The 24102-nt window shown below is 37.3% G+C and overlaps 1 protein-coding gene across 3 annotated transcripts in view; it reads right to left on the bottom strand.

Annotated features, from left to right (window-relative positions):
• The window catches only part of TRHDE (thyrotropin releasing hormone degrading enzyme), a 409604-nt gene that overhangs the window by 116517 nt on the left and 268985 nt on the right, over window positions 1-24102 (bottom strand). For 2 of the 3 annotated variants that reach the window (XM_070454203.1, XM_070454205.1), the window contains one exon: window positions 292-357. The exons of the other annotated variant lie outside the window; for it this stretch is intronic. In XM_070454203.1, the coding sequence (XP_070310304.1) occupies window positions 292-357 (66 nt within the window). The remainder of the gene's footprint in view (window positions 1-291; window positions 358-24102) is intronic. 3 annotated transcript variants of the gene reach the window in all.

Below are 24102 nucleotides of genomic sequence, written 5' to 3'. Positions count from 1 at the left end.
ATATAGACTATTTAGGATCTGCTATATTTGAAAATTACTTCAATCTTAAAATGCATATTAAAGAGATTCTAAATGATGTAACCTTTCAAGTTTTGTGGGTTAGTACAGAGTCTTATCTATCATTTTCATTTTTCATATGATAAGGCACTGCTTACCTTACTTACCTTATAGTTTCCCATAAAATTCAGCAATTTTGTATAAGCAATTTCCCAAGCTGTGAAATATCTTTAAAATAAACACAAGAATAAGGAAAAATGTAAAAAAAAAAAAAATAGAAAACATTTTACTTACTTGCAAACCCTTTTGAAATACTGAATGGCCCATAAAATTAGCCAGCATTCTAATTAAAGCAGCACCCTGTAAGAAAGAGTAATTTTAAAAAAGAAAAGGAAAAACTTTCAACCAAGTAACGTGATTCTAAAATTATTCTATATCAGTCAAAAATAGTCTTCATTCATGCTATTTTATTCTTAAAAATAGTTAAGAAATAAGAGAATTATGAATGCAATACTTCACTTATAGGTTACAATTGCATTTTTTGTTCAATCTAAAAGTTTTGTGGATCTAAAACTGATGATTTTGAAGTAGAAGTCTCTTGGATAAAATATCTCAGAGCAATAATAAGTTGTAATTCAGGAATACTAGAAATTTTACTGAGCACCATAGATGACAAAGTTAATAAAACAATGTTCTTGTACTCACAGGTTCATAATCTAGTAAAGGAGGTACATCAATGTTATAAATAATCCTATTGAAATATAGCTTTGAAGTAACATAGCTACATACTCTATCTCTGGCTCAATCAAGAATCATTTAGTTATAGAAGTGAAGAGTAGGAAGTTCCAGGGAATCAGATTACTTGGATTCAAATTCTGGTTCTGGCATTACTCTCCATGTTTACTCAGCTAAACTATTTAACCCTCAGTTCCTCACTTTTCTCACTTGAAAAGTACAGGCAATAATAGTCCCAATTTATATGGTTTTCTGAAATTTAAATACATTATCGAATGTAAGGCAATTCAAACTGGGTTTAAAAATTAGTAACCATGATAGAAGTGTTAGCTAGTATTATATCAAGGTAATTATATTTATTTCCTGTGTTTTCTTCCTTTGAGAGTCTTCTATAAATCCATATACAAGTAGAACAATAATGAGGCTGATAAATATTTAGAGTAATAGAAGAAAATACTAATGTAAGAGTCTATCTCATTTTGAAAATGGTTATTACATTGTAAGGGGCTTCCCTTATAGCTCAGCAGGTAAAGAATCTGCCTGCAGTGTAGGAGACCCAGGTTTGATCCCTGGGTCGAGAAGATCCCCTGGAGAAGGAAATAACAACCCACTCCAGTATCCCTGCCTGGAAAATCTCATGGACAGAGTAGGCTGGTGGGCTGCCGTCCACGGGGTCACAAAGAGTCGGGCACGACTGAGCGACTAACACTAACGCTTCTTACACTGTAGAACAATATCAGTGTGAAAAGGCTGACAGGTAATCACTATGAAAAATTTCAAGAATCAATGGTTAAGCCTAGATTATCACAAATCTGTATGCAAAATATAAATAAGCCTTCAAGAAGATATTTCAATCTGCACCAAACTGTTTTAACTATGAAGCAGTGAATTAAAAGCAGCAAAAGTTTAAAAATAAATGATAGGTAACAACACAATTCTGTAAGGCAATTATCCTTCAATTAAAAATAAACAAACTTTTAAAAATCTTAAAAAAAAAGATAGCCTGGTTTTAAGGGAAATAAATCCCTTTATAACTACATTTCTAACTTTATACTCACTTTAAATTCATACCCATCAAGCTAATTTCTTACCAGGTATCTCTTTTTTTATAAAAGAATCATAAGAACCTCGTATAGACTCATCCAGCCTGGGGCTGGGTGGCAACAACGAGTATAGAGACACAAGAATGAATTTCCATTGTTACCAGAACTGCTCCCTGTAATTCCAGAATTTTAATGCAGTAGAGAACTCAGGCTCTACGAATCAGCATTAGAGAAATGTCTCCAAAAAATTCAGTCATCATCAGAGTTGCTCTCCAAATTGGCATTTTATTCACAACTCAACAGATGATGGACTCCCTGGACAAGCCGTAGAGTTGTATGCCTCTCCTGGTATATTTTCCTTCGACAGCTTCTGCTCTGTGCTCTTTCTTCTGCTTCTTACTCTGTATCTTCTGCACAGTTGTATAAATCCACAAAGTGTAAGCATCTATGATTCAGTCTGGGGACCAGGTTAGAATTCCCTTTAGAACGTATCAATTCTGCTCCTTGAATTTCCTTGACAAGCTCCCCTCCTATACATTTCCAATCTAATCTACCCACCCCAAGGTGGACATTGTCAGTTCTGCAGAAAAACTAACCCTTGCCACCTGGGAGTAAGACAGAATCCCGAGCAGTCATCGGAAAACCTTTCTCAGGATGGAACAGCCATCTTTGGATGATTTAAGTGTTTCCCTCTAGGTAATGAAGATTTGGTCTCTTGTCAGGCTATAAAAACTATCAATCTGGCATGGGCTAATGACAAAAGAGTCCTTTCTAATCATAAAGAATGTACCTGTTTTCCTGTCTGGGTTGAGCTGGAGCAGAGTACTAACAGGAAAGAAAACCTAGGAATATATTTCATATTTTAAAGTTATATACTATGGGACTCTCTCTTATGATTATATGGTATACTTTAATTAACTTTTCAAAAATATGTTTGTCTGCCAATTTGAATATTTTAAGTTTTCCAAAGTAGCATGCATGCATTCTTCTATATTTAACTAGACTTCTCTTTCCAAAACTCAATTTAAAAATCACTATTTCATAGAACTCATAGGCAGATGGGTTCTTCAACTGCCATCATGCAGCCAACATATACTGAGCACCTACTATATGGGTTACAACAAAGATTACACTTCTTAATGCAGGCAAACCTCACTGTAAATCCTTGTTCAAAAAGAAAATAATAAATCCCTTTTCACTGGGTCTTTAAAATATTTTTTCACCAATATAATTTGCAATATTATAATTTATACTTACTTGCAATTCAAAATTCCAGCCCCAATCAAAGAAACTGGATGTTACACAGCCTAAGTAGATTTTATGGGAAATAAACATACTATTTCTACAATATTTCTATAATTCTGAGATTTAATCAAGAAAACATCACTATATTTGCTATACTAAATTTCAGGGAGATGATAGGGTAGAAACTAGTAAGTGATTTTTTTTTAAGGTTTTATAAAGAATATTCTGGGCTTCCCTGGTGACAATGAAGAATCTGTCTGCAGTGCCGGAGATGCAGGTTCTATCCATGGGTGGGGAAGGTCCTCTGGAGAAGAGAATGGCTACCCACTCCAGTACTCTTGCCTGAAGAACTCCATGGACAGAAATGGGCTACAGTCCACGGGGTCACAAAGAGACAGATACAACTGAGCAACTAACACTTTCACAAAGAAAATTCTACAAAAGTATGCTTATAAACCTATTACTCATTTAGTGATTTTTCTATTTGTAGTATCTTTCTCATATAAGTTCCAAGCTAAAATTTCCTTTATTTACATGCAAGCATTTGCGTGCATGCCAGTGTCAATGACGGTAAACATCTCCAGAGGAAGGAGTGTGTATGCCTTGGTGCCCCTGTTCCATCTGCCTGGCTGAGAAAGGTGCTTCCTCACCACAATAACTGGATGAGAGAGAAAGAGAAGTTAGTTGCACAGATAGCAATTACTTTGCCTTCTAGAAGACTACTCAGGCAGGAGAGACAGTTTATTACTTTAGCTTATTTATCTTATTGGTGTGCTTCAGTGATAAGTAATCACTTTTGAAGAGCTTCCCTGGTAGCTCAGATGGTAAAGAAACAGCCTGCAATCAGGAGACCCAGGCTCAATCCCTGGGTGGGGAAAGTCCTCTGGAGAAGGAATCCCATGGATGGAGAAGCCTGGTAGGCTGTAGCAAAGAGTCAGACACGACTGAGTGACGTCACTTTCTGTTAAAGAGGGGACGATCTTCTCAACTAATTTATTTCTTTAACATATGCTTATTGAGGAAAACTGTACGCTGAGAATCCTATACAGTTTTGCTGGTGGCTCAAATGGTAAAGAATCTGCCTGCAGTCTGCCATTTACCACGCTCGCGCCAACCCCACCTTCCATGACCCCCGCCTGCAGTCCGCAGTCTCCACACAACAGTTTCCCAGCAGCGCAGCAGACCGCCTCCACCGTTCCCCCTCCTCGAGTTCCGCCTGCCTGCACCCAGCCACCCGACACGGCCCACGCACCTCGGTACAAACCCACCACCATCGGCGGTGGTGAGCCTGCGCTGGAGGAGCCGAAGGCCAAGTTCCCTCCTCCCTTCTACTGCTTCTACCAACTGGAAGCACAGAAAACTAGAATTTCATTATTTTGTTTTGAAAAAATATATATGTTGATTTCTTGTAACATCCAATAGGAATGCTAACAGTTCACTTGCCGTGGAGGATATCTGGACCGAGTGGAGGCATTTAGGAGGCATTAGTGGGCTGTTCCATATTCCATATGCTGTTTCCTAGTCCCACAAGTACCCCAGCTCTGCTTGCTGAAACTGGAAGTTATTTATTTTTTAATGACCCTTGAAAGTCATGAATGCATCAGCTAGCAAAAGAAGTAACAAGAGTGATTCTTGCTGCTATTACTGCTTAAAAAAAAAAAAAAAATCAAGACTTGGAACATCCTTTTAATTGACAAAGGTTCAGTAAATTCTTACCGTCAAAGTGATGGATTATTATTTATAAATCAAGTTTGATGAAGTAATCACTATCTGCAGTGGTTCAACTTTTAAGTTAAGGGAAAAACTTTGACTTTGTAGATAATATAAAATAAAAACTTAAAAAAATTTTTTAATAAAGTTTTAAAAACTAAAAAAAAAACAAAGAATCTGCCTGCAATTCAGGAGACCTGTTGATGCAATGCATCAATCCCTGGGTTGGGAAGATGCCCTGGAGAAGGAAATAGCAACCCACTCTAGTATTCTTGCCTAAAGAATCCCATGGACTGGCGGGCTACAGTCCATGGGGTCACAAAGAGTTGGACGTGACTTAGCAACTAACACTTTCACACTTTCAGAATCCTATGAAGCATAAATAGTAATGATACAAGTCTCTAAACTCAAGCAAAGATACAACATAATATAAGATGAAAGACAAAAGAAATAAAATACCTTACTATGCTTCAGAATAGGGGGAGGTGCTTTTGAACTGTGGTGTTGGAGAAGACTCTTGAGAGTCCTTTGGACTGCAAGGAGATCCAACCAGTTCATCCTAAAGGAGATCAGTCCTGGGTGTTCATTGGAAGGACTGATGCTGAAGCTGAAACTCCAATACTTTGGCCACCTGATGCAAAAAGCTGACTCATTTGTAAAGACCCTGATGCTGGGAAAGATTGAGGCCAGGAGGAGAAGGGGACAACAGAGGATAAGATGGTTGGATGGCATCACCGACTCAACGGACATGGGTTTGGGTAAACTCCGAGAGTTGGTGATGGACAGGGAGGCCTGGCGTGCTGCAATTCATGGGGTCTCAAAGAGTCGGACATGACTGAGTGACTGAACTGGATTTTATCTGAAGAGATGAAGGGTAAAGAGGATCTAAAGAAGGGTCGCTTCTGTTGGGCTTTGAAGGACAGATAGGATTCCATGAGCAAAAGTAAACAAGTGTTCAAGGTATGGGTGGAACAACCTTTGTGTGATATCATGCAGGTGCAAAAGTGAAAAGCACAAGTGGGGAAGCTAATACTGAAAGAAAAAGGGCTTACAATTAACTGACAGAGATCCAATGGAATATAAAATTGAAGCAGTTGTTAGAAAAATTGAATACCAGGACTAATACATTTGAACTTTGTTAGAGGATAGGGCAAATAGAAGGGGGGAAAGTGGAAGCAGTTATAGATTTTATTTTCGTGGGCTCTAAAATCATTGCACGTGGTGACTGCAGTCATGAAATTTAAAGATGCTTGCTCCTTGGAAGGAAAGCTATGACAAACCTATAAAGATGACAACATATTAAAAAGCAGAGACTTTGCTTTTCTGGCAAAGGTCCATCTAGTCAAAGCTATGGTTTTTCCAGTAGTCATGTACAAATATGAGCATTGGACCATAAAGAGGGCTGGGCACCAAAGAATTGATGCTTTCAAATTATGGTGCTGAGAGGATGCTTGAGAGTCCCTTGAACTGGAAGGAGATCAAACCAGTCTATTATAAAGGAAATCATTCTTGAATGTTCATTGGAACAAGTGATGTTGAAGCTGAAGCTCTAATGCTTTGGCTACCTGGTGCAAAGAGCCAACTCATTGGAAAAGACCCTGATGCTTGGAAAATGAAGGCAAAAGGAGAAGGGGGAGGCAAAGGATGAGATAGTTAGATAGCATCACTGACTCAGTGGGCATGGATTTGCACAAACTCTGGAAGAGAGTGGACACAGGAGCCTGGTGAGCTACAGTCCATGGGGCCACAAAGTGCTGGACATAACTTAGTGACTGGACAACAATAAAAAAGAGGATTGGGAAGGGTTTTCGGAAAGATGGTTTTAAAAGCCAAAACTCATCTAAAATACTTCACGGAGGAAGTAAAATGATCAGAAGCAAAAACACTGGCTTGAAGAATAAAACAAAACTCACTTTAATCTTAAAGCCTTAAATCATCTTTCAGATGATCAAGATGATATTAGCAGACATGGGACATTTAAAATAAAGTATTAGATGAATATGGTCAAAGTCATTTGAAACAGGTGGCATTTTGAGGATCATGTAGGGACACAGAGAAACGGAAGGAAAATGTGACCATAGGAATGAAATTAAGTGAAAGCTTATGATTGAGGATATAAACAAGCATTTGTAGGGAATGAGATGACCAACAGATATGTGCTGAAGTTTTAGTGAAGGAGGTCAGTTCAGTTCAGTTCAGTCATTCAGTAGTGTCTGACTCTGTGACCCCATGAACTGCAACACCCCATGGCCAGGCCTCCCTGTCCATCACCAACTCCCAGAGCTTATGTCCAAAAACCCATGTCCATTGAGTCCATGATGCCATCCAACCATCTCATCCTCTGTTGTCCCCTTCTCCTCCTGTCTTCAATCTTTCCTAGTATCAGGGTCTTTTCCAATGAGTCAGTTCTTTCAACCAGTACTGATCCAAAGTATTGGAGTTTCAGCTTCAGCATCAGTCCTTCCAATGAATATTTAGGATTGATTTCCTTTAGGATGTACTGGTGGGATCTCCTTGCTGTCCAAGGGACTCTCAAGAGTTTTCTTCAGCACCACAGTTCAAAAGCATCAATTCTTCAGTGCTCAGCTTTCTTTATAGTCCAACTCCCACATCCATACATGACCACTGGAAAAACCATAGCTTTGACTAGATGGACCTTTATTGGCAAAGTAATGTCTCTGCTTTTTAATATGCTGTCTAAGTTGGTCATAGCTTTTCTTCCAAGGAGCAAGTATCTTTTAATTTCATGGCTGCAGTCACCATCTGCAGTGATTTTGGAGCCCCCAAATATAAAATCTCTCACTGTTTCCACTGTCTCCCCATCTATTTGCCATGAAGTGATGGGACCAGAGGCCATTATCTTCGGTTTCTGAATGTTGAGTTTTAAGTCAACTTTTTCACTCCCCTCTTTCACTTTCATCAAGAAGCTCCTTAGTCCCCCTTCGCTTTCTGCCATAGGGGTGGTGTCACCTGCATATCTGAGGTTATTGATATTTCTCCCAGCAATCTTGATTCCAGCCTGTGCTTCATCCAGCCCAACATTTTGCATGATGTATTTTGCATGTAAGTTAAATAAGCAGGGTGACAATATACAGCCTTGACGTACCCCTTTCCAAATTTGGAAGCAGTCTGTTGTTCCATGTCCATTTCTAACTATTGCTTCTTGACTTGCATACAAATTTCTCAGGAGGCTGGTAAGATGGTCAGTATTCCCATCACTTTTAAGAATTTTCCACAGTTTGTAGTGATCCACAAAGCCAAAGGCTTTGACATAGTCAATAAAGCAGAAGTAGATGTTTTTCTGGAACTCTCTTGCTTTTTCAATGATCCAACAGATGTTAGCAATTTAATCTCTGGATCCTCTGCCTTTTCCAAATCCAGCTTGAACATCTGGAAGTTCACAGTTCATGTACTGTTGAAGCCTGGCTTAGAGAATTTTGAGCATTATTTTGCTAGCATGTGAGATGAGTGCAATTATATGGTAGTTTGAATATTATTTGGCATTGCCTTTCATTGGGATTGGAATGAAAGCTGACCTTTTCCAGTCCTGTGGCCACTGCTGAGTTTTCCAAATTTGCTGGCATATTGAAAGTGCAGCACTTTCACAGCATCATCATTCAGGATTTGAATTAGCTCAACTGGAATACCATCACATCCAGTAGCTTTGTTCATAGTGATGCTTCCTAAGGCCCACTTGACTTCACATTCCAGGATGCCTGGCTCTAGGTATGTGATCACACCATCATGATTATCAGGATCATGAAGATCTTTATTGTACAGTTCTTCTGTGTATTCTTGTCACCTCTTCCTAATATCTTCTGCTTCTGTTAGGTCCATACCATTTTTGTCATTTATTGTGCCCATCTTTGCATGAAATGTTCCCTTGGTATCTCTGATTTTCTTGCAGAGATCTCTTGTCTTTCCCATTCTGTTGTTTTCCTCTATTTCTTTGCACTGATCACCGAGGAAGGCTTTCTTATCTCTCCTTACTATTCTTTGGAACTCTGCATTCAGATGGGTATATCTTTCCTTTTATCCTTTTCTTTTACTTCTCTTCTTTTGTCAGCTATTTGTAAGGCCTCCTCAGCAGCCATTTAGCCTTTTTGCATTGGGGGGGGGGGGGGGCGGGGATGCTCTTGATCACTGCCTCCTGTACAATGTCATGAACCTTCATCCATAGTTCTTCATGTAGTCTATCTGTCAGGCCTAATCCCTTGAATCTATTTGTCACTTCCACTGTACAATCATAAGGGATTTGATTTAGATCATACCTGAATGGTCTAGTGGTTTTCCCTACTTTTTTCAATTTAAGTCTGAATTTTGTAGTAAGGAGTTCATGATCTGAGCCACAGTCAGCTCCTGGTCTTGTTTTTGCTGACTGTGTCAGATCCCAGTTTTTTTTGTTTGTTTGTTTTGTTTTTTTGCTGACTGTATAGAGCTTCTCCATCTTTGCCTACAAAGAATATAATCAATCTGATTTCAGTATGGACCATCTAGTGATTTCCACATGTAGAGTCTTTTCTTGTGTTGTTGGAAGAGGGTGTTTGCTATGATCAGTGTGTTCTCTTGGCAAAACTCTAAAACAGCATTTACAGATTCTGTATGACCTGCACTTGAGTGCCTAGAATAGGAACTCAATAAATATCTGAGAAAATCAGTGGGAAAAAAAAAAAAACAAAAACGAAATGAAGACTTAAGGATGAAACACCGTGATAAAAAACAGAAAAATAACTGGGTATAGGTAGTGTCATAGAAAACTTGTTTGATGAATAAGTGCTTCAGTTTTAAAAGAAAAAAATATAGCTACAAGAAGGCCAAAGTAGGCCACAGTTACAGATTGCTATTTAAATAGACTCCACATAAAAGCCATATTGCAGAACAATGGATAAAGAGGAAGAGGAGAGAAAGCAATAAGCAAGTTCACGTGAGACTTGTTTGTGCTTTTATTTTTAAAAATATGGGAGGAGTTTTTACGCATAGAAAAAGACAATCTAGGAGAGATAGATACTGGAGACAGTAGGTGAAAGGATGAATGCTGGAGCAAAATTCTAGTATAGCTAAGTAAGAAAAGTTAGATTAGTCTCAGAAAAGAAGGAGAACAAGCTTCCACTGAGACAAGCCTACAACAGATGAGGGAAGTAAAAATAAATTAAACATTTTGAAGGATGAGACACTGCAGTGGAGGAAACAGACTCAGTTTCATCCAGGTGGAGGCTTAGTCTGTCTGATTCACCACTACAGATTCATCGCAAAAAAACAGTTTCTGACACATTGCAGGTTCTTAATAATACTGAATGATCCATGGCCTGTCACTTCCCAGTCATGTAGGAGATGTGGTCCCAAGAATATATGATTGGAAAGAGTAGAACTAGGTTTGAAGTAACTCCAGTGAGAAGACAAGAGGGAGTGAAAAAATGTGGGAATGTATAGAAAAGTCATAAGTTCTAGTTCAAATCGCTAATAAGGTACCTGTCATTCATTAAGCAACTATTATATATAGTGAAAGAGCCAGCTTAAGACTAACTATAAAAAAAAAAAAAAAACAACTAAGATCATGGCAGATGCCCATTACTGCATGGCAAATAGAAGAGGAAAAGGGAAAAGGTGGTGGAAATAGAGACAGATATCATCTTCTTGGGCTCCAAAAATTACTGCAGATGATGACTGAAGCCATGAAATCAGAAGATGATTGCTTCTTGGCAGGAAAGTGATGACAAACCTAGACAGTGTGTTAAAAAGCAGAGACATTACTCTGCCAACAAAGGTCCCTATAGTCAAGGCTATGGTCTTCCCAGTGGTTATGTACGGTTGTGAGAACTGGACCATAAAGAGGGCCAAAGAATAGATGCTTTCTAACTGTGGTGCTGGAGAAGACTCCTGAAAGTCCCTTGGATAACAAGGAAATCAAACCAGTCTTAAGGGAGATCAACCCTGAATTTTCACTGGAAGGACTGATGCTGAAGCTCCAGTATTCTGGCCATCTGATGCAAACAGATGCCTCATTGGAAAAGTCCCTGATGCTGGGAAAGATTGAGGACAGGAGAAGAGAACATCAGAGAATGAGACAGCCGGATGGCATCACTGATGCAATGAACATGAACTTGGGGAAAATTCCGGGATGGTGAGCGACAGGGAGGCCTGACATGCTGCAGTCCATGGGATCACAAAGAGTCAGACATGACTGGGCTTCTGAACAACAACAATATGCCATATTCATGGTATTGTAAGGAAAACGCTACTATTTTTATGCATCAGGTCATAAAATTGAGATGTGATGGATGTGTGTAACATGATCAAATTAACACAGGTAGTAAGTAATCAAGCCAGAATCAGAAACCCAATCATACCTACATCTAAAATCAGTAATTTTAACCAATTTGGATGACTTTCTGTGATTCCAAATCAAAATAGTTATATGATACTCTTCAGAAACACTGGGTATAGTAGGAACTTAGAAAAAGAAGAGAAATTCTTCGAATCACTCAGAGTTTTGAATCAATAAGCATTCCCAGAAGAGGATGAAGGGAAACCTAATTGAAAAGACCTAGTTGAAGGAGCTGACCAATATACCCCAGATGGGAGATGGCATAAAAGACATAAACTGGCTAGCACAATAAAACATATTGATGAACTAGGAGACATAAAGTTAGTTTGGGGCAGGTTCAATAAGAACAAACGGCCAGCAAAGTTGAAAAGAGTGCTATTTGTATCGGGTGCTGTGTGCGGATCAGGAAGCTATGACAATGCACTGCTTCGATTTCCTTCTGTTACCCTTTTCTTCTGCCCCTGTGAAGGCTGCACTTTTCACAACTCATTCCAAGCCCTATGACTGAGCATGGCTGCGGAGCTAAATTGGGAACGTTCCAGAGAGACGGGGACTCCTCCAGGGGAAAACTCTGGCTCACAGGCTCCCCACTGTCCTGGATGAATGTTTCTTGCAATTGAGCTGCAGTTCGCAGCTCTTTCAAAGCAATGCTTCTCTGTCCCTTCCCTCCTTGCACAGGCTGTGACCTGCAGCGTGGGCCCTTGCTTCCTCCTTTGGCTCTCCTCCCAAGTAAATATCTCACACATCATAATTTTTCTTCTCAGAAAACCTAATCCAATAGGGCAACTTTAAATGCTGCAGTACAAACAAGTATAAATTGCTGGATGATAAGTCATTGCAATAAGTTGGTACTGAGTATACTCTAATATTTAAAGTAATGCACACATCCAGATAAAATCTCTCCCTTCTGAGTCCTCTCAAGAAGTTCCTTACAATCCAATATTCCATGTTACAGATGTGTTTTTTCAACTTCAGGATAGGAGCAAGTAAGGAATGCAATATCATTATATTCACTCTACATATGGGAGAGACTGAGGCAAAGGAATGGGTAATTCGTTCAAAGTGACAAGCATAGTAGTTACTGGAAATTGTCTCCTTCCATTTTGTTTTTCAGTTGTTGCATTCTTTGATTAGCACAGAAACCTATAAGGCAAGATTTTCTTGTTATTTTCTAAATTACTGGAAAGATTAGTCTACTGAATCAAGTTACCTCTATAGTGTAAATTTCTAAATGATGTCCTTACACTACATCTAGATATGTGGAGATTATGTGATATGACATGATTTGTTACTGAAGAATTTTACTATTACTGAAGAATGTTTTCAGTCTGGAGTAAAAGCATATCTTAAATCCTCCAGAGATCTTCCAAAAATATGTTTTTTCCTTTATTTTTTGCAAGAGTATGATAGCTGTATCTAGGACCTGAGGAAAAGGAAAAATAAATTCATAAAATATCTAATCCTCAGTATCACTTACTCTCAAATTGATTACTCAAAAGAAAGGAAGGAAGAGAGAGAGAGAGAGGAGGAAGAGGAATAGGGGGTAGAAAACAAAAAGAGAAAGAAAGTTAACTTGACACAGAAAGCAGAATTAATGCCCCACTACCCCAGTCACTCATGCCTGGAGCCTCGGAGCCCTCTTTGATTGATTACTTCCTGAGGCCACGCTGCTATCACTGCACAGCTGAATTATTTCACAGCTTCCCCGTGGCAACCTGCAGAAGCATTCTCACTTTCACATGTCCATCCTGTGGACTACCTCAGACTAATTTTGATAATTACTTCTGAAGAAGCATAATGTCTGCTAAAAGTCCCAGCTCTTCCCAGATGTGAGTTTAGGCATATTAGAGAAGCTGTTTAAGTATTTACTATTAGAGCAGAACAACAGCAACAACAAAGACGACTGATGATGATGATACCTCAAGAATTTTCTGAGGACTCACCTAAATCATTCATATGAAGTCCTTGGATCAGTTTGGGGCAAGTAATATGCTTCAACAGAAGTTTGTAGTTATTGTCATAATCATCATCATTAGCATCATTTTTACGTTAGCACTCTGCCCACCAAACCCCTTGCTTTTAAAAAACAATTCCTATGATAATAAATCAAGGCCATACACAGTGAAACTGTGTAAAGATTACCTATAAATACTTTTTATAAATAGATTACCTATAAATGCTTTTTCCCATATGGCCAAATAATCAGCCTCTGGTTAAGCTGATTTCATATCCCATGAACATTCCTTATACTTTCAGGCTTTAATCATGCTATTTACTTCAACTGCAATGACATTTTTTTTTCTGATCTTATATTCTAAGCCCTTTAAATCATCCAAAAACAGAGGCAAAGTCCACACTACAATATGAAACTTCTGTAAATATGTTCATCTTCAATGCTTTTCTCTGCTCTGCAGTTATAAATCCTTTAAGTCTAAACTACATAATGTCTCAAATTATTTTACATCACTCACTAATTGTTCCATGTGACCATTTCTTCTTTACACAGTTAGATGTAGGTCAGATCATTTAGACTTATTTCTGGCATACCTGTTATTTGTCAATACCATAACTTTTTCATTGCCAGTGAAAGATGGTCCAAGCTAAGAAAAGTATCCACCAACAACTTGTTAGTTTCAGATCAGCAATCCAAACCATAAGCTTTGGTCCAACACATAGGTATTCAATCTTCACTACTGTGAAAATCAGCGTATATCCTACACTGAGGACTTTGGTTTACTAGTACTCTTCAGCATCAGTATTAAAACATGGTGGTACATATTTAGGGCTTCCTAGGTGGCACAATTGGTAAAGAATCCGCCTTCTCAATACAGGAGACACAAAAGATGAAGGTTTGATCCCTGGATCAGGAAGATCCTGTGGAGTAGGAAACGGCAACCTACTACAGTATTCTTGCCTGGAAAATCTCATGGGCAGAGGATCCTATTTAAGTCATCAGGAAACCAAAATGGAGGACTACAGATCTGGAACAAGAAAACAGGAAGCTTTCAACAGTGTCAGAAATAGTTTAAATGAAAACTTTCAACTAAAGAAATATGAAACATAACAATACTGAAAGCTCAGTGAATGTTCATGAAAGGATAGCATATCAGGAGCATAAATTAACAAACTAGAAAACAAAGAAATCATTGAGAAGATAAAAAACATTAGTTATGACTAAAATTCATTCAAAACAGTATGTCTTAACAAATTAGAAAGAGAAAGGACTTCATTAACATATTAAACACCTTTGTCCAAAAATATACTAAGCATTGAAACAGTAAGCCTTCTCCATAAAGACAGAAATAAAGCTCAATCCCAGAAAAATAAATGACCCAATCAAAAAATGGGCCAAAGAACTAAACAGACATTTCTCCAAAGAAGACATACAGATGGCTAACAAACACATGAAAAGATGCTTAACATCACTCATTATCAGAGAAATGCAAATCAAAACCACAATGAGGTACCATTACATGCCAGTCAGGATGGCTGCTATCCAAAAGTCTACAAGCAATAAATGCTGGAGAGGGTGTGGAGAAAAGGGAACCCTCTTACACTGTTGGTGGGAATGCAAAGTAGTACAGCTGCTATGGAGAACAGTGTGGAGATTTCTTAAAAAACTGGAAATAGAACTGCCATATGACCCAGCAACCCCACTCCTGGGCATACATACCGAGGAAACCAGATCTGAAAGAGACATGTGTACCCCATGCTCATGGCAGCACTGTTTATCATAGCCAGGACATGGAAGCAACCTAGATGCCCATCAGCAGATGAATGGATAAGGAATTTGTGGTACATATACACAATGGAATATTACTCAGCTATTAAAAAGAATTCATTTGAATCAGTTCTAATGAGATGGATGAAACTGGAGCCCATTATAGAGAGTGAAGTAAGCCAGAAAGATAAAGACCAATACAGTATACTAACACATATATATGGAATTTAGAAAGATGGTAATCATAACCCTATATGCAAAACAGAAAACGAGACACAGATGTACAGAACAGACTTTTGGACTCTGTGAGAGAAGGCGAGGGTGGGATATTTAGAGAGAACTGCATTGAAACAAATATACTATAAAGGGTGAAACAGATCACCAGCCCAGGCTGGATGCATGAGACAAGTGCTCGGGCCTGGTTCACTGGGAAGACCCAGAGGGATGGGGTGGAGAGGGAGGTGGGAGAGGGGATCAGGATGGGGAATACACATAAATTCATGGCTGATTCATGTCAATGTATGGCAAAAACCACTACAATACTGTAAAGTAATTAGCCTCCAACTAATAAAAATAAATGGAAAAGAAAAAAAAAACCTATTAAAAAAAGATAGAAATAAAAATACCCTCTATTAATATTTATATTTAAAAGCACAATAAATAAATCAATAACAATTATAGAGAAAAAGATAGAAGTGAAGAAATAAATTAATATTATTTAGAGATAATGTGAAAGTCCTTATAGAAATTCAAGAGAATCAATCTATAGAACTAATCTATAAAACCAATAAAAAAGTGTACAAAGTTGCCTGACACAACCAATATGTAAATATCAAGAAAGTTGATGTAAATCAGTAAACACTGACTTAAATAATTAATTTAGAAAGAATACTATTCTCAAGAGCAAATATACAAATAAATATCAGAAACCAAAAATTACAGGGAAGAATTAAAAGCTGTGCAGAGTTTTCATGGAAAAAAATTACAGAAATTATCCAAAGACATAAGAACCTAAAAATGAAGAATTAGATGTTTTCCTTTACAAAGCTAAAGAGAATTGTCACTGTAAAAATGTCAACTATTCCAAAATTAACCTATTAAATCTTCAAAATTTTTTCTAGAAACTGTCTTCATCTGAAAATTCATATGGATTGGAAAAGAGTTGACAATAATATTTTGAAAGAGAAGAAGACAGGGAGAATCACCATACCTGATATCAAATCTAAAAATCTGTATGTAGCTGGGCCTTAGAAGTGTTGAAGCAGGAATGTACATTCAGACCAGGGTCAGCATAAAGGACTGCAGATGCACCAAAGCTGACAACTGTACTAGCTGACAGAAATGGTGTCACACGTGAGTGGGAGCAGGGCAAGAAATGCAATAAATGGCACTGGGAAGATGGATTATCTAAAAAATGATGACATTACACTGCACACCCACACAAAAACAAACACAAATGGATGAAAGAGTTTAATATAAAATGAAAGTGAAGGTCGCTCAGTTGTGTCTGACTCTTTGTATATAGTCCATGGAATTCTCCAGGCCAGAATACTGGAGTGGAGAGCTTTTTTCCTTCTCCAGGGGATCTTCCTAACCCAGGGATCAAACCCAGATCTCCCACATTGCAGGCAGATTCTTATCAGCTGAGCCACAAGGGAAGCCCTCAATATATAATATAGAACTTTAAAAACAGAAAAAACATATCAAAGTATACCTTAAAGAATTTGGAATAAAGAAGGATATTTAAGCAAAACAAAAGTCATGAAGCATAAAAGAGAAAATGGACAAGTAGTCTACATCTGAGTTAAAAACATCTACATGATAAAAGACATAAATTAAAAGATAAAGTAGAAGTCTATTATCAATCAAAGATTAGTGTTCATAATTCAAAGAAAACCTCTCAATAATCAATAAGTAAGCAAACAAGTTTTAAAACAAAAAATTTTCCATTAGAAGATGGGCGAAGGATATACACATAAAATTTACACAGTAAGGAGCCCAAAGGGCAATAAAAACATGAAGGAGTTTTAATCTGACTAATAAATAAATAAAACCAAATTAAACAGTAAGATAGCATTTCACAGTCATTAACCAAGCAAAAACTTTGGGAGTTTCATAATACCAAGAATAATAAAGGATGTGAGGAAGCTGTCTCTTAAATTTTCCAGAGGGAGTACAAATTTAAGTGCCAACAATTTGGGCAAAAATTGTCACACTAAGGTAAATGTAAAGACTGATTTCTTTGTGAATTTAACAAACAATCATTGAGTGCTTGCTGTGCCAGGCACTGCTGTAGGAACTGAAAATGATGCAGAGAATGAAGCAAATAAAGATGTCATGGAATTTACATTCTAGGTAGAAGAGGCAGTTAATAAACAAAGAAACAGCTTAATATAATCATGCCAAGTATAATCGCTATGAAGACAAAATAAGCGGGGGAAGGAAAAAGAGAGTGCTGGGGGAGATGGACTCTCAAGTTTTACATAAGATAATCAGGGAAGACTGATCTAATAAACTTACGTTTGAGAACAGACATGAATTCAACGAAGCAAGCCATGTTTACAACTGGGGAAGAGCATTTCCAGCAGATAAAACACACGGAGTTAAGGTCTGAAACCAAGAATTCAAGAGTTGGAGTTAGAAGTCTGGAAGCCCCAGGCTCCCACCAGGAGATGAAAAAGTAATAACCTGTATATATCAGATTATTATATAAATATATCTGAAGAACTGGATCTGGGATATTTCAGCATTTAGAAGTTAAGAAAGGTGATTGAGTTCATTAAAAAAGATGAGAAAGAAATGACCAGTGAGTGAGTAACTAATAAACAGACAAAAAAATAACATGGCCTCTAGGAAATAAAGAAAGTTTTCAAGGGGAGAATGCTCATTGCCATAAGATGTGCTTTAGAAAGCAAGTCAAGTAAATTGAAGACTAATCGGATTTTGCAATGTGGAGTTTATATTTGATCTGACTAGAAAGACCTGGTCAAATGGCAAGAATGAAGAAGTAATTAGAGTGGTTTTAAGAGAAAAGGGAAAGAGGAAATGGGGTTTTGCACTAAAAGAATACAAAGATATAAGGAAACAGTCTGGGGGACGTCAGTCAAAAGGCGTTTATTAAGAACAAAATAAAACATTCTATGCAGATAAAGGCAGTAAGTAGAGAAGGAAAATCTGATGATTCAGTAAAGAAGAGACAGCTCTGCTTACATAATCTCCCCAGGAAGGCAAGAGAGGATGAAACCCAGAACATAGTAGGCGCATTGGCCTAGACAGAAGCACGTCGTCTATCTGCAGTAACAAAGAGCAAGGGCTTCAACAGGTGAGATGTACATACAGGTTTGAAAGTGGGAGAACACTGCTATTTCTCTGTGAAATAAATGCAGAATCAACAGATGCCATATCCCTCTTTGACTTAATCACCTTATTAGTGGAAATCCCCTTGTTCCATGATGTATCTGTAGAGTTTTCTAAGAATATTTTGGTGCTGCCATTTTTTAAAAGAAACTTATCTGATAGAAATAAAATGAAATAAGTTTAAATCAATTAGGCAGACATTTAGAATATACTTTAAATAAGATCTTATAAATAATAATTTTCTCTTAAAAATCAAATTATTAATGAATGTATTGTAATCTCCATTGAAGGATAAAAGTATTAGCAGGCAATGATAAAGAGTGAGTGATAAATAAATTTATGTTTCTTTTTATTTCTGAACAAATGTAAGGCTGAAATGTCCCAAACCACCAACAGTTTTGAATGAGTTAAACTAATTTAATTTTTAAGAATTTAAGCATTTTTAAGAATTCAGGAAACACTGTTTGTTTGTAGGAATCTAAGTACTCTTTAATCTCAAATTCATCTTAGAATTTAAGAAAAACAGGCTTTCCTGAATATCAGCCAACAAACGGTACCCTTGTCACTTATTGTAGAACAATTATTCCTTGTCGGAGTTAAACTATCACAGCTGGAAACCCATATGAAATTTAGCTTATTAAGAAAAATGCAACATGAATTAATGCTAGTGAATAAGGCATGCCAAACATGCTACCTTTAAGACCTTTAATAAGACCTTCGAGAGACACTTGCATAATACCATGCTAGCAAATGTCACAAATTAAATACTTCACAGAATCATTACAAATTAGGTTTCTGATATGTTTTGAATATAAAATACTTCCCCAAATTCTGTCTAATATGAAAGACGACATGGTACTTATTAAAGAGGCACTGCTGCATTAAGTTGAATTCTAACAACTTAAGTAAATATGATTCTAACAACTTAAGTAAATATGATTCTAACAACTTAAGTAAACATGAACAGCGGGGCTTCCCAGGTCGCTCAGTGGTAAAGAATCTGCCTGCCAACGCAGGAGATGCAGGAGACGTGGGTTTGATCCCTGGGCCAGGAAAACCTCCCAGAGGAGGAAATGGCAACCCTTCCAGTATTCTTGCCTGGAGAATACCATGGACAGAGGAGCCTGGTGGGCTACAGACCGTGGGGTCACAAAGAGTCGGACACGACAAAACAACTGAGCACAACATACAAACAGCAGTATTTATCAGTGTGATGGAACTTTAGTCCCAGATGGACATTTTGTCTGAAGACTAGAGAACAACACTAACCTCTAATAAATTACTAAATTGCATATTTTCTGAGTAATTTAAACATTTGTTTTGCCATCTAATGATCAAAATGCCAAATATTTACATATTTGACAGCTATCAGTAAACAAGTTTATATGCACAACATATATTTAGTGATCAGGCTAAATTCATTCTTCTTTCCAATTTTTATTTTCTAAATTTTATTTTTGTTATGCATATCGATGTATATAATAATGAAGTGTATAAAATATATACAGTATACATCAGTTCTTTAATATTTTTATTTGACTTACTGACAGAAGGAAAAAAATGAATGGGCGTGTGACTCTTAAGAGAATAGTGTTTTCTTACATCTGCCTCTGTCTCCTTTATAATCCCTCCCCACAGACTGTGACCTGCATTGCCTTTTGAGAGACCATGTAAAGGACTGTGTCTCTGGTATCACTGTACTTCTCATTTTCCTTGCCTTTGAACAAGTTCCTCATGTGTGAAAAACGCCCCAATTGCCCAAAATCATCTTAACAAGTATGACTTAAGTCTTCTATTAAATTTAATGCCACTTTTTAAAAAAAATCTGTCACAACTCAAAAAATCCATTATAAGATTGTTCCTATAATTCTCCTGGCGCTCTTGTTTTTTATACCTATTTTTATATCTGTGTTGACACAGAGCACAGTCTGTCCTATTTTGAGAATGTGCATACTACAATTATTTGCCACACTAATTTCAAGTCAGCAAGGGAGCGTCCATGAGCCACAAAATCAAGCATCTGTCTGCATGGTTATGCATTCAATGTATATGTGTGTGTTAGCTGCTCAGCTGTGTCCGAATCTTTGAGACCCCATGGACTGTAGCCTGCCAGGCTCCTCTGTTCATGGAATTTTCCAGGAGTGGGCTATTATTCCCTTCCCTAAGGGACCTTGCCAACCCAGGGATTGAACCCAGGTCTCCTGCACTTCAAGAAGATTCTTTACTGTCTGACCCACTATACATGCCTATTTAATAAGATGACTAAGTAAAAATGCATCAATGTATGGAATATTGGCAGAAAGCAATTTAAAAAAAAAACAGTAAATAAGTATGATAGCAATCTTATTTGAGACAAAGTCTATCCCAGGTGGAGATGCCAGGAAGAAAATGATTGTATAAAACTAAATAGAGATTTTTTTTCATTCATTTACATGGACTTTTTGGGGGGATTCCCAAACTCAAGATTCCCTTTATTTACCCTAGTATCCTCAATATTTCTTAATACTTTTTCTTAAATAATCTCATTCATTCAGCCAATAAATTATAACTTTTAGTTATAAAAAATATTTTTTTGTTTTTAAAGTCATGAAGAGACAGGCTTCCAAATCTCAGATGCCCATGTGCAGACACTGTACTAATGCTGCACTCAAGTGTAGCCCAGCTGAAAGTGACATTCCGAGCAGAACAAACCTTGGTAGAAGACAGGCACCTTTTTTTTTTAGGTTTCTCAGAGTAACTCTATTAGCTCTAATTATTTTTAAATTAATTTATTTATTTTAATTGGAGGCCAATTACTTTACAATACTTAGTGGGTTTGCCATACATTGATATGAATCAGCCATGGGGGTACATGTGTCCCCATCCTGAACCCCCTTCCAACCTCACTCCCCATCCCATCCCTCTGGGTCATCCCAGTGCACCAGCCCTGAGCGCCCGGAGACAGGCACTATTGTATAATCTTCATGTTGCAAAAATCTATTTGCAGGTTATAAAGAAGTGATGTTATCATAATGGAAAAATGTCTCTGCATATTTTTAAATAATAATTTTGAACTATTACCTGTCATCAACAGAATGTTTACAAAGTACAATCATCCAGGCAACATAAAATATCAATTAGAAGCTTAATAACCAAGTCAAAAGAAGCTGGAGTCTTGAGATATTGAATAATATTTCTAAGTTGTCTACCAATAGCTGACAAAAAGCAAGCAAGGGCTACTTGTCTGAATTGCTAGAAAAAAGAGGATTTTAGCAATGCTGTATGAAAAAAAGTATAAACAAATCAACCCAGTGGAAGCACAACAGTAAAATGTATGACCCTTTGTATCCTGAGTGTCTGGAAGGGCTGTTCAGAGTGAGCACAAGAATGAGATGTAAAATATAATGCAGGGAAGAAACCTGTTATATTGAACATGATTTGAAATAACTGTGCTGGAGGGAAAAAAAAAAGGCTACAGGTAAAAATGTCAGAGGAACATCATAGAAAATCCAGGTATAGGATAAAAAATTTTTAAAAGTAGATGTCAAGGTTTTTTCCTGGAAAAAAAGTCAGTCAAACACGTAATAATAATTTTCAAATATAGGAAAGTTTCACACAAAGTAGATGTAATTGGTTTATTTTTAGGTCCACTGGGAGTTAAACAGCAAACACTTGAAAGAAAGAAATGGCTGAAAGAAGACATGTCTTAGCCATGAAAGAATGACTATTTGGTATTAGCCATCAGAGGAATATGTACATTGTCCTTCAAAAGGTAGCTTGAATAAACTGAATATTCTTTTTGTATTTAGGATTTAAGCATTAATCTACCATAAAGTACATGGATATTCTCTAGAAAAATCGGCCACAATCAGGCAGCTGTGTACGGACACTTGTTTAGTGCATCATCAAACCGGAACATTCTTTGATTCATTCATTTATGTATCCATCTAACCCAGCCGCCTACTAAAACAAGTATTGCTCTAAATATCCTTCTCCACCATAGGTCACTGGCAATCCTTTAGGGAAGAAGACAATAGCCTAAAAGTTGCCAACTACACACACACACACACACACACAGAGGAACGTTAATAAGAAACAGAAGAAGCCTAGTGTATTAAGATTCTATATGATTATACATAGTAAAGGCAAATGAATTCAAGCCTAACTTTCAATAATATAATCTCAAAATATACTAGACAGAATCTTTTCATTTTGATATTTAAGGGTTTCACTACATTGTACCATTTGCAGATTTGAAAGAGTTGATATTTTTGGAAATAAGTAACCTTCAGTTCAGCTCAGTTCGGTCGCTATCGTGTCTGACTCTTTGCAACCTCATGAATCGCAGCATGCCAGGCCTCCCTGTCCATCACCAACTCCCAGAGTTTATTCAAACTCATGCCCGTGGAGTCGGTGATGCCATCCAGCCATCTCATCCTCTGTCATCCCCTTCTCCTCCTGCCCTCAATATTTCCCAGCATCAGGGTCTTTTCCAATGAGTCAACTCTTCACATGAGGTGGCCAAAGTATTGGAGTTTCAGCTTCAGCATCAGTCCTTCCAATGAACACCAAGGACTGATTTCCTTTAGGATGGAATGCTTGGATCTCCTTGCAGTCCAAGGGACTCTCAAGAGTCTTCTCCAACACCACAGTTCAAAAACATCAATTCTTCGGTGCTCAGGTTTCTTCACAGTTCAACTCTCACATGCATATATGACCACTGGAAAAACCATAGCCTTGACTAGATGGACCTTTGTTGGTAAAGTAATGTCTCTGCTTTTTAATATGCTGTCTAGGTTGGTCATAACTTTCCTTCCAAGGAGTAAGCGTCTTTTAATTTCATGGCTGCAATCACCTTAGGGCTATAATAAAAATAACTATGTCTGACCTAAGAATATAATACTTTTCAACTTAATACACATACCTAAGGGCAAAGTTATATTATTTTTATTTTAAAAAGGGATTCAGATTTTCAAAACTTGCTTTTTCTAAAGCATGTCAAGTGGTATTTTTCCAAAAGACTTTAAAATGAAGTAAATTGGGGCAATGACTATGTTCACAGGGTATTTTATATAAGCATGCCTAGCTTGTTAGTCTAATTCAGAAACCCTAGATTCAAATATATCTTAGGATAAGTTTTGCCTTGAGTGGTATAAATACATCTTTGGGGACAGGTGTTAAAAGATACTTCTAAAGAAAATTAAAGATATTCTCCAGTCCAGAAGACTGGAGACTTGGAGGTCAGTTCTCTGAACTTTTAGGCATAATTTCCACATGAACAAAATTCACTAGATATGACCATAAATAACTGTGTCCTTCATTTGGACTCAGGATTGTCTTTTCTCTGTGAAACCCAGGATGTTGCTTACTCATCCAGACAAAATGTTGCCGGGCCTCCTCTTATAGCAGAAGCTTTATTTAGCAGTTATGCCGAACATCTCATATGTTCTGACACCACTGACAAGGACAAGAGCATAGTATATTTTTTCATTAGGCATCCATATGAGGAACTCTTCAAGGATGGGCTCACATAAGAGGCTGATGAGATTATTTACACAGATGGGCCATCACAGAGTTCAAGAACAATTTAAAGCCATGCTTCTCAAACCACTGGGCTATAAAACTGAATTTACCATCCTACCAAATTCATAATAAATAAAGTACGTATTATCAGTGGATACTAGCATAGCTAATGTTTTGATCACTGCAATTAATCCATGACAGAAAAGGATCAACTGAACTCCTTTTATCATTTATGATTTTTCCTTTTATCATTCAGATATATAGAGAGAAAAGCAAAGAATAAAAATATCTTGTCTAGGGCATGAGTTTGATAACTGAATGACACCTTTTCATCTTCATTATTGAATTCATTCATGCATGATACAAATGACTTCCTGGAAGCTAAGGAAATTATTTAACTGTGCCATTGTTTGCAGGATAATGTAAATAATTGCTTGAGTAAAGTTTTCTTTATCTCCTTTTCTGCT

The sequence above is a fragment of the Odocoileus virginianus genome, chromosome 24, assembly GCF_023699985.2.
Source record: "Odocoileus virginianus isolate 20LAN1187 ecotype Illinois chromosome 24, Ovbor_1.2, whole genome shotgun sequence".
Classification (NCBI taxonomy): Eukaryota; Metazoa; Chordata; class Mammalia; order Artiodactyla; family Cervidae; genus Odocoileus; species Odocoileus virginianus.
Note: the sequence above shows the minus strand (reverse complement) of the source record. Positions and strands in the feature narration are given on the sequence as shown.